The sequence below is a fragment of the Rhea pennata genome, chromosome 6 (assembly GCF_028389875.1).
Source record: "Rhea pennata isolate bPtePen1 chromosome 6, bPtePen1.pri, whole genome shotgun sequence".
Taxonomy (NCBI): domain Eukaryota; kingdom Metazoa; phylum Chordata; class Aves; order Rheiformes; family Rheidae; genus Rhea; species Rhea pennata.
In genome coordinates this window covers 25,715,777-25,728,122 of record NC_084668.1, presented here as the reverse complement: position 1 = coordinate 25,728,122, position 12,346 = coordinate 25,715,777, and the positions used below count along the sequence as shown (strand labels likewise).

At 38.3% G+C, this 12,346-nt stretch overlaps 1 protein-coding gene across 5 annotated transcripts in view; it reads right to left on the bottom strand.

The window, feature by feature from the left end:
• The window catches only part of OSBPL6 (oxysterol binding protein like 6), a 104,116-nt gene that overhangs the window by 50,799 nt on the left and 40,971 nt on the right, over positions 1 to 12,346 (bottom strand). For all 5 annotated transcript variants that reach the window (XM_062578206.1, XM_062578205.1, XM_062578207.1 and 2 more), the window contains exon 2: positions 4,861 to 5,096. In XM_062578206.1, the coding sequence (XP_062434190.1) occupies positions 4,861 to 4,962 (102 nt within the window). In that variant the 5' untranslated portion in view covers positions 4,963 to 5,096. The remainder of the gene's footprint in view (positions 1 to 4,860; positions 5,097 to 12,346) is intronic.

The window sequence follows — 12,346 nt, the reverse complement described above, 5'->3', positions numbered from 1 at the left end:
CTGATGAGGCCACATCTGGAGAACTGTGTCCAGATCTAGGCTCCCTAATACAAGACAGAGATGGAGCTACTGGAGCAAGTCTAGTGAAGGACTACTAAGATGAAGGGACTGGAGCATCTCTCATATAAGCAAAGGCTGAGAGAGCTGCGACTGTTCAGCCTGGAGAAGAGAAGACTGGGGAGGAGGAAGGGAGGAATCTTATCAGTGGGGCCAGACTCTACTCAGTGGTGCCCAGTAACAGGACAAGAGGCAACAGACACAAACTGAAACACAGGAAGCTTCGTCTGAACATGAGGAAAAATTTCTTTACTGTGATGGTGACTGAGCACTGGAACAGGCTGCCCAGTGAGGTTATGGAGTCTCCTTCCTTGGAGATACTCAAAAGCCATCCAGACACAATCCTGGGCACTAGGTGACCCTGCTTGCGCAGGGGGGTTAGACTAGATCTCCAGAGGTCCCTTCCAACCTCAACCATTCTCTTTTTCTGTGATCTTTTCTCATTATGTTTGATCATTAAAGAAACTGACAGTCAAGCCACTTCTCTCTTTCTCTCTTCCCTATCCATGACTGTCTCACCTAATCAATGTTTTATGCTAGCAGCTCTCTTTCATTATGTGCTTAATACAATGCCTAGAGCTGTGGGGCTTGTATTTCTACCACATCCCTAAATCCAAATAATGACCATTAGTTCTTTCTTTCATGTACCAGTACAATTCACTTCCAGGCTCATCTACTGCAAGAAGCTCTTTTTCTGGTCTTCTCGTTACTCTGTAAACTAAGGTTTAAGATCACTGCAAACAAATGGCTCTATCCTTCCACTGTCCATTGTCATTAAAGCCTTTATACCTATGAAATTGGGATGCCTGCCTTGGGAAAAAATGCTTTCAGTAGACTACCTTGTCAATTACAACATACTATTCACAAAAAAGCTAACTTTTCCAGTACAGACCTTAGGCAGGATCAGTGTCATGACTTGAAATCATGCTCTGCCTCTTTATTTCACGGCCAGGTTAACATCTTCAGCTCAAGCTCAGTCCTTTCTACATCTCTTCGGTACACTCCTGCTCCTGTTAGTCAATATCTCTCTTATAAAAAGCAAAAAAGGTTAAATCTGAAAATCAAATGATTGCTGCTCTGTAAAATCTTTTCTCTTTTTCTTTCAAAGCTCCTATTTTTCAGTCTTCTCATGTGACTGAACCAGAATATTCCTTTGGAATATGAAAGCTCTCCTAGTAGAGAAGTTGATCATACAAGGCTAAATGCACTAGGACTAAAAGCTTTTCTCCCCTTGTGTTTGCTATGTGGGAAAAGAAACAAGGATTTGTTTAAATAGCAATCCAGCAGACAAAAAAGGAGGGAACAGCTGATCATCTCTCCTCCCTAGATAGAGCAAAAAGAAAAAATTAAGACATTAGAAGCAAAATCCTTGCATTTGAAATATCAGACACTGCTAGATCCACTGCACATCATATATGAACTACTCTTTGGTACTGGTCAGAAAAGTCTAACTCTTCCCTTTGTTCACAATTTCATCATTATCACTTTCCTGCTGTATTATGTCCTCTTTGTTCTGCAACTGCAGGTTTAACAGCCTGGGGTCAGGCCCCAATTTATGCAACTGCATGAGGATAACAGTATAATGGTTTACTACTTTCTGCCTTCTCAGCACAATATTACTACCCATGCACTGCACAGAATATATAACTTACTACAATCTGCAGTATGACTTGCATACTTAATTTATCACTAAAATATGGAATATTTATAAGGAATTTACAGCAATCGGATTAAATGCCCGACATACGCTTTTATGATATTCGGCTATAGTTTCTAAAAACACTGCTAGTTTTATTCCTATTTGTTGAGCTATAGAATATGACTAGTCTTTTTGGAGTTTCAGAAAGGAAGGAAGACAAAAACTTCTCTTTCTTGCACGGCCCACAGAAATGCCTGTTACAATTACAGCTTTTACACTCACTTTTTCACAGGGACTCTTAGTCTTCCTAGAATGATCCAGTGCCCTCTGACAGTGGAAAAAAACGGGGGTCTTAGCTCTGCAACAGCTTTCACAGTAGGACAAACAGCCACTGCTCCATTCCAAAGTATTCCTGGTGGGATACTGTAACTGCACTGCTCAGCTCAGTTTTTAAATATGACTGGTCCAGAGCTTCTAACTTGCAAATTAACTAAGATTTTTATGAAAATGAATTAAATTGAAGTTCTGTGATGCCTCAAATATCTAAAACCAGTTTCTCAGTTATTATTGGTTTTGGTAGACTCCACTCGTTTATCAATCACTTAGTTATGGAGCCTACAAATTGACAATGCTTGCGCTCACTGTTAATTCTCTCAGGTGGCGTATATGCAACAATAAGAAATCCACATTAAAATGTCCTTATATACAGAATGAGATTTTCCACTTAACCTAAAATGATTTATCATAGTCACATTCTCTCTCATTCAACCTCCCACACCGTAACTTATTGGAAAACTGTTCCATAATTGCTGGTATGACTTTGACAAGAATTATATGATGAGAAGATTTCAGTCATTACCCATCCAGAAATATCAAGTGTTATCCTCATATATGACAACAAAAGCTATATTGACTCTTTATCCAAGCACATCACATTCCTTATGCCATACAGATTATCCCTTCAAGAGGGCTGCTATTTACCTAGCTGCTATAAAGAGTCTAAGGAGGGATCAAGACAGAATTTTCAAACCTTTTCAAAGTAAAAACCAACAGCTCTCGAACAAATCCCCCTTAGCTATTGTTACGTGTTGGGAAAAGTTTACAAAAAACAAAATACACAGGAACACACACACAGGAAACATTCTTACGCTTATTTTCTTAGATATACAACCATCACATCTCATGCTGTATTATATGCCATAATTCAGTCTCACTGCAGAAGAAATTGCCCACAGAATCCATGCATGCTTTTGGATATTCCTCTGCTTGTAACACTGAAAGTAAAGCAAAGCACTAAGCCAAAAAATGAATGCCTAGCAGCAGGCGTTCCAGTCCACATTTATGTACGTAAATGTAAGCATTCAGTACCATCAGACATCAGAGCCAGGAGAGCTCTGGATGCATCACACTGTTGCCCCCTTCATCTTCATTTTAAAATCTTGCTTCATGTTTCAGTGACCAAGTATGGACTTAAAGTTAAGCATCCATTTTATTATGACGACTAATTCACTTTACTGGTTGCCATGGTAACTACATGGTAGCCACTAGACTTACAGTAAAATGTATTCCAAAATGGTATTTTTTTCTGACTCTCATGATCCTACCAAACTATCTAACTACACAGAGAATTCAGAGGATATGCTGGTAGCTGAGCGAAGCAGTTCCTCACGTCCTGCATTAGCCCCCCTTGGGTTTAACTGTGGAAGGACAGAATATACAGATGCTTTCAACTAAAGGTGTCAAAATTCTTACTCCAGATGGAAGCCCTGAAAAATCAGAGGGGATCATATGCTAACCGAGACCTTGCCTCAGTACAGCTACCCCAAATCCTGTATGACACAAAAGGGAAAATATTTATCATCTGTGAGGAGACAATTTTTGCCTTCAGTGAAGGGCAATGATAACAAAAATACTCCAGACACACTTCTTGACTGTTATCAGTATTCTTTTGCTGGTTTAATATTTTAAACAGACTTTATGGTAAGCCTATTTATGTTCAAAACTCTAAATGTTACATTTTCATCAAAATTCTCTGTTTTCAAGTTTCTATAAATCAGGTAAGAAACTGTTCCAGTAGCAGCTAAGAAAACAGTGTCACAGCTGACATACAAGTAGCAGGGCAAGTGTTGTTAAGTTACTGATATTCAAGTAAATGTATGTCCTAAATAAAATTTAAGTTCACTTCCTGCCACTTTTTCCTTGTCAAGCTGAAATGAAGCCAGTATTGCATTAAATAAAACATATGCATAATATTTTACATAATAAACCATTATTACATTCTTACCATTACATGCATTTCTTTTTTTAAAACATTATGATGCGAAAATAACGCAGAAGGTAGCTTACTGTTAAAGCTATCTGTGGATCGGTACTTTTAATTATGTTTCCATTCTAATTAACTCTATAATATCAGCCTTTGCATTTGTAAATGTACATGTAACAGGTTTTCTCAAATGTAGTAGTTAGCTTTGATATTTTCTGAAGTGCCCTCACTGATGCAGGAGGCCAGATTACACACCAGCCTTCAAAAAAGGCACAGAAACAGCCTGAGTTCCCGAGTTGTTCTTGGTAGAAGTAGTATTGTTACTGAATGGAGAAAAGACGTATTACACCAGACAGACAGGAATCTATCAGTAATGGAAGTCTAATGTAATTGGACTGATATTATATGATGTGAATACATTGTGTAAATTTGCAGTAAATGAAATTAGTATTTAAAATATCAGGTGCTTCCATAAAGGATTTACAATACACCATTGAAACTGAATTTTGTTATTTGGAAAAATCATCTTGTAAAATGATGATACATCTCAGTAGCTAGATTCACAAAGCAATATTCACATATAATGAACAACAGTTAGAAAGGACTGTAGTTTCATGCTGCTGAAAAAAAACACTTCAAAGACTTCAGAGAATGTTTACTACTCTTGCCCACATGATTATATCCTTCCTGCCTACAGCACTACACTTATAACCCAATTGCTTCTGAAGCTGAGCTTTTTTTTCAAATTACTTAAGTGAAAAAAACCAACAGATCTTAGCTATAGTGATAACAACAGTGCTATTAGCAAAAGAATTTAAAACTACCAAGAATTAATTGCCATGCTATAAGAATAAAACAACCATCTCATTGGATGCTACAAATATCTGGATCTTTTCCTCACCTGCCTTCTATCCCTCTGAGATGATGATGAAGAGGAGGTACTTCTATGTGATGGAGTGGATGTTTTGTGAGCAGGAGATATACTCTTCTCCTCCGAACTCATCTTTGCAGCAAACTTGCAGTAATGATCTTGTGCTCTTATCACTCATGTAGAAAAAAGGAAAGGGATACTTTTCCACATTCTTCTGTTTCACAGTTCATGGAGAGACAAAGAAGAGTTCAAACAGCTGAAACGCACTTTATAATAAAGAAAAAAAAAGAGACAAAAAGAGAAAGGATAAGTATACTTTAATTCTAAAATACTGTTCTGTAGCAAAGAAATCAGTTGACAGTCACTATTTAATCCACTATATCTCCCAGTTTTTACCTCCTTTCCTAACACTACCCAATATCAATACAAGTATATTGCTCTGCATTCTCACAGAAGGTAGAAGTGTTATTACGATATTCCAAAACCTTCTAAGAAAAGGCTTAGGGAATTCTCAAGCAGAGAACAGGTTTACAAACCCATTACAAAGGGTTCTTATCGCATCTTGCACAACCTCCACAGCAGATGCAGCCTTGCCCATGGGCACTAGTGGTGCCAACCTCCAACTCCACCTCCAGGATTCCAGGTAGCACCAGATAAAGTGAATTTTTAGCTCTGCTTTATGACCACACAACAGTAAGCATTCCCCTTATGACCCAACTAAACCTAATCCTGCAAGTATTGTAACACTATCAAGTAATTCCTTAGGACTTTCAGTATAACACAAATACCACCAAACATCCCATTATAATCAGCACCTCTTAAAAATCTTGCTATTAGAATAGGGACTCTGGGACTGGGTGTGCAAGGTGGTTCTTAAAAGCAGAAACTAGCATCACCAAATAACCCAGTTTCAAGACTCATTATCTTTCCGGATTGTGCCAAACTACAGAGCTCATATCTTGCTCTCAAAGTCAACTGAAAGAAAATAGAGAGTGCTAAGAACAGAAAGGGCTTTTGGCCACAAGACTGGAGTATTAACCTTTTCATCTGGACTAAAACCTCAGTGTACATGTTGAGTTGGGGGTACAAAAGCCGTATGGATGAAGGCAGGGGTCACTCAGGGCCTAATTCACCCTGGGCTACATAGGCCACTCTCTCCTGTTGCCTCCCTGAGGGCTACATGTATTACCTTTGCATGACTAATGCTCTGCTGTGTGTGAGAAGTTCTCTCTCTTACACCTCTCCACCCAAACCTTTTGGATTCATTTAAGAACAGAAAATTTGATAATCATAGCAGCACAGAGGATATTTATGTCAATTACAAACACTGCCAAAATGTTGCAAGTACATCGTGACTGTTCAGGACAGGAGTTAGAGCTCTCTGCACATAATACATTGCTTTGAACTTGCTTCCACTGATACTATGCCTCTTCTTCCATTAACCTTGGATGAAACCATTCCCTAAATTGTCTTCTCTGCTTGAAGTTAGCATCTATTTTCTCCACCAATCTTCTCCTATGCTGAAATAGTGTGCCCTTTCAAGTGTGCTGTGATAACTGGAGACCAAGGGTTAGCACTGTACAGCCAGCTTTTTTAGAAAGACTGTCTTGCATCATGTGATCAGGACAAAAATATATTAACTAACATTCAGGCATGACTGCTGGCTCAGAAGATTAGGAAGTATTGAGGATAGAGCTCTGGCTTCCACAATCATGACAGATGTCCATGCAACACCATCATCCTGAACCCAGATACTCAGAGGCAACTAAATAATTAATTACATGGTGCCTCGCAGCCACCAGCTTCTGAATCCTGCACCTTGACAAACAGCCTTCTGCTGAAGTGGAGATCTGTGATGACTCATAAGTAAGAGACTCTAGGGGGTTATCTGGCTTTTGGCAGTACTGGCAAAGTCACTTTATTCCAGAGCAGAACGTGGGTGGCATCACAGGTCCTTTGTATGACTTTGCCAGGAACAGTTTTAACGAGAAATCAGCTTTGAATTAATATTTATACACCTTTTCTGTTTACTGTGCTAGGGAAAATGAAGCAACTTCACTTTAGTAGTGAAGTAGAAAAGTGCAGTAGAAGTGCAGGATACAGTGGCATGACTGGGAGGACATGGCTGTTCCACAACAGAAGCCAAAGTTGTCCATACATGCCACGTATCTCAGCAGCTTCCTTGTTCTTTTCATTGGGAAATGCTGCTGCTAGAAAAGCCCAGAAAAGTTGTGCTGCAGCTTCTCCAGCCAGTGACAACTAGAAAAGGATTGCAGGAAGCTACTGAGACTAACAACCTAATTAGCTTATTAGATGTCAAAATATTACTAGTAACAGAAAACATTTCTATCTTTTATTTAATTTTATTGTTCTGAGCACATGATCTAGAAGTCCTTCCTTTCAGCAACAGAGACACAGCAGCGATGTCTAGCATTGAAAAAATAAAAAGAAACCCAGGAGAAATGCTTGCACGCTAGACCCCTGAGCCTCCACACCGACCTGCGAGTTCATTCCCCATTTCTGCGGCGGTTGCTCAGTGGGCTCGCTGCGAGCAGGATGTGCCCAAGGCAGCTGCTCCCCCAGGGATCCCTCCCTGCAGCATAAGCCTGTCAGTATCTCAGAAGCTTTCAAAAAAAAAAAAAAAAAACAAAATACAAACCATCAAAATAACCTTACCACACAGAATAAAAATTATGTCCCAGGGCCGCAGTGGTAAGGGGCCTCCGCCGCCGGCCAGGCGCCTAGGGCAGGCTCAGGTAGCACGGCTGGGGCCAGTCTGTGCAGAATGGCTACGAGCCAGCTCACATCACTTGGTTTTGGGGCATAAAAAATAACATGAAACTATCTGTTATTCTGATAGCGGTATTCCAGCTCAAGAGGTGGGCACGGAGCTCCAGCCAAGAGCTGTCTCAGAGATGTTTGGTCTGGCTTTCCAGCCTAGCCTCCTGGGAACAGCAGCGTGCTCACCCCCCCTGCGGGGAATTGCTCTCGCTCTGTCGGAGCCCCCTTCTCCACTCCGCTCTGCCGCCTGCGCTCTCAAAAACAGAGGATTTCCACACCTCCCAGAGCCACTCTAATTCTGCTTCTTGGTTTGTCACTCCTGTTTGCATTTCTTTAAAGACGCACATGACAGCACCACTATGAACCTAATATTTTTACACCACTTGTAGCAAGTGAGAGAAATACTCCAGACTGTAAAGACATACAGGGTCAGGTCAAATTTACCTCTGATAAGTAAACAGCTCAAAGTGCTGCATTTCATCTTTTACGGTACGAATCTGCCAGAGAACGCTTACATTCTGCTTTAAGGAACAAACAAACAGCGCTTTGGAGGGGCATTAACCAGTAGTACCATTTTTTAATGGAAACAAATTGCTCCGCACATTTGTTTCCCAACTTCAGAGGGAACACATGATGAAACTGCACTCAAAGAAAGGATTTTCCTGCAAGCTTAGCATTTCAGGGACTACTGCGTAGTTTAACATTACTTTCACACCCTAACAAAAGAAGAATCAAATTACAAAAACTAGAAATAACAATGCAAAAACGATGATCCCAGTTCATAAAGTTGTACAGATCACTTCAGTCATTTAAGAGCTAAATGGACAAGTTTTCAGCTATTTTCAACTTCTCAAGCAGAGGAGGAGCCTTTGGGCAAATAAAAGTCAGATGCTTTTAAAAATACCTGATCTTTCTTCAGTTGACTCACGTCGAAAAATGTGTATTTAGTATCAGCACAGGAAGGCAGAGATCTGACACATCAAGTGTGTTTTTAAAGCTCTTGGGATTGGTAAGAACTGTTAGAGATTCAACAAACACTAATGCCAGCAAGCTGCACACAGGAAAAGCAGTTCTGTCTCCAGTTTTGACAGAAAGCCTCTAAGTTTGAGGTTCTGGGAAGTACACGCTTTTTCTCTGAAAGGTATTTACAACAAAACAGTCAAACTCCAGAGTGGTTCTGCAGTATACCTCAAGCACTAAAAGCCTCTCTCTAACTAACAACTTGCTCAAACCACAAGTGATCATTAGCAGTCACTCAAAAAAAGTCAAATATAAGTATAAAACCATACCAATCCCCTTAATATCACAACACTGCTTCTTACCCTAGTAAGGGCAATGATAACTTTAACACACACAGAGAATATTACCACACAGAAAATTCTGATATAGCAACAGTTCGGTCAAAAATAGCAAAATAGGCAAGCAGGATATTTGAGAAAAAGTGAGCATTGTACGCAAACACGATTATTACTGCAAACTAGCGAAAGCTAGCACTGAGCTTTTTGTTATTATTCTTGATGTTGAATTTGGATTCTATTCCTCTATATTGCGTAGAGCTTATATTCCAATTTTGGCTTAAAAATCTGTGTAATACATCTTTCTTTAGAGCATATTATAAAGAATAAATGTAGTAAATTTATGTAAGGAGCTTTCAGGCTCTCTGTAATTAAGACTGAAGCAACCAATTACAAATCTAATTTTTTGGCTAACCTATTAAATTTACCAAAATGAAACCAAAACTTTTGAGACATTTTTCACGAGCCTTTTCCATAAGAGTCACTGGGAGTTTTGCTGTCGGCTTCAGCGGGAACAGAAGCAAGCCATATACCATAGTATATGGTATCTGAAAATATGAACATTCAAACAATGAGATGCTAGAACACCTCAGCTTTTTCTTCTCTCTCCTCTTTTTTTTTTTTTTTTTTTTTTTTTTTAACTTTTAATATCCCTGCATATTATTTCCTGGCAAGGACCAGGATGTCTCACTGGTTATGGAAGGCCAACTTTATCATCCTTTTACTTAGCAACATGCAGCACTTCAACTTGAAAGTATTCTTACTGGTTTCAGTTGGACAACTCAAAAATAATGGCAAACAGAATTGGCCATTAGTTATTAAACGTTGCTCATAGCGATAACATTGACCTACAGGCTCCATTTTGCACCACACCAACTAAATCATGAATGCACAAAACCACTTATCAATTCAGGAGCATCAATTCAGTTCATCACATGCGAGCTCACTTTGGCTTATTTCAAAGCTGCTTTGCCTAGAGTTCCCCGGGCAGGTAAGCAAATAAATTCATTGCTCCTCACGTACAAATAGAGATACTCTTCCTGGAAAGTAGAAAAACAGACCCTACAGACCCTTTAGAGATCTCAAGAAGCAGTTACCCAGCTGGAGTTGTCATCTTCATTTTCCATTGGCACCTAAACTACTTTGAATTTAAATAATCATTTATAACTGGAATGATAATTATTTACTAGTTCTACAGCACATTTTCTTCTCAATTATTTACTCATTTTCCATGTCAGGCAACAGATACAGAGAGAAAAAATGCTCTGTTCAAAGTCATAGAAAGAGCAAATTTTGTAAACAGAACATGCAGTGAGATGTTTTAATTCTCATGTGTGAGAAATATGCCAGGACTGTAACATTCACCACGTAAGACAAAACATGTATATCTAATTTTATTCATAGCTAAGTAAGTACAAGAATTGTTGTATCCATAATACAGCAAGAAACAATTTAAGAAATATACTAACGTTTCTTCACTGAGTAGTTAACTACTTTCTTAAACATTGCAAATTGAATACTTTAATAAATGAGAAATAGTCTACCATACAGTGAAGATTACAGCTCACTATGCTTAACTGCTTTTATTTTTTAAGCTAAATGTTAGCCTTCTGTAGACCAGACTATTCAGAAGTATAGAAATGCTGAAGGCACTGACTCTCCATATATAATTTCTCTCCATACACAAATTTTCTACTCTGTGGTTTGTTCAGGGAAAAAGGGGGAAAAAAAAAAAAAAGATTTGCACAAAATGGCATGATTTGGGATTGCATTTTAGAATTACATTGAGTATATTTTGATGTTACAGGCTGAAATTTAAATTAAGGAAAAAAGAATTGAATGGAGAAAGGCTGTTTTTATTGGAACAAAAAAAAAGGTTAGTAGGGTTTAAAGGTTACAGTAGGATGAATACTTTGACATTGAGTGAAATGAGACAATACACCAACAGAAAAAACTTGGGGAAAACAAGCTATATGATCTGCACAGAATAAATGGAGGACATAGTACTGACGCAGCCTATGGAAATATACATTAGAGAAGCAGAGATACGGGTATTACAGAAATCTCACTCTAGGTGCCGACGCTGCACAAGTGCGCCGGTGACGCTGGCTAGGGAATCTTTGTCCTCTCCCAAAAGTGAAAGATGTTCCACAGAGTCTGGCCAAGTGATGAAAATGTACAAATACATGATTCACATAAATTCAGAGTTAGGATTAAGCCTGTATTCCCTATAACAGATAAGTGGAAGTTTTCAATGGGTAAGTCCAAATGAAGCCTAGATTCAAATAACAGACTTCCATGATAAACGTTATTTCTCACTAGCTTTTTTTTTTTCTCTGATTGACTTTTTTCTGCAAAAATGTCCACAATAATTTATAATCTGTTTTATATTCTGTTTAATATCTTATGTAGCATAAGTTAGGGTGCAGAACTGAGTCTCTAGACATAAACTAAATATATGTGACTACCACCACAACTTGCATGACAAATGAACAATTTGTCTTCTTTTTTAAAAAAAAGAAAAAAAAAAGATTAAAAAAGAAAACACTTTATAGTCACTATATGAGAATCAGAAACATCAGCATTTTAGTTTCAGTTGGCTGGAACAATCTCTGTAATAAGCTCTAGGTGTACAGTGACACAAGTGATTAAAAAACCCATGAAATCTAGTTGACAATTAAACACTAAAGAAGGTAAAAGATGAGCAAACAGTGAACATGTAAATAATCTAGCAGCCAAACAATCCTGGATTTAACAATTTAACAGCTGGATTTGGTAACGAACAGCCTAACTTCCTAAATCAAAATGCTGAACTTACTCCATCGTATTCTCAGTCCATTTGTAGCCCAACACTACAACAGGAATTTCTGAATCCTGCGGCTCCATCCATCCATCTGCTCGCCAGGAAATAACTGCAACCACATTATCGTTACTCTAGAGATGTTCTTGTTTCTGATAAAATAAGTAGTTGCTTTTCTTGAATTTTAGCCACTTACGGAGAATTCAGGGTTTCCTGCATTAACATGCCTTGCTAAAATGACTCATTAGCATTATAGAAACTATTTAAAAAATAAAATAAATCTCCTCCTCCTCAACATTTTGGCAGATAATCAATTTTTTAGGGAAAGGTTCTAATCAATTCATTTTAAGAATTTGTTTAAATCACAGGTGCTGTAAGAAATAACAGAAGTCCAATTCAGGAGAATTATCATGTTTGGCATGTTTACATTATGGAAAAATTTTCACAAGCTTTTCTTTTTCAATCCATAAATTCAGTAACTCCTATCAAGAAAATCAATTTCCCAAACTTGCTGGCAAAGATTTAATAGCACAATGGCTCCAGTAATAATGTTCTGGGCTCAAATTCAAAAGTCATCAAAAATAACATGTCTAGACCTCTGACCAGTGCATTTTAAATCCTATATTGGTACCAAAACAAC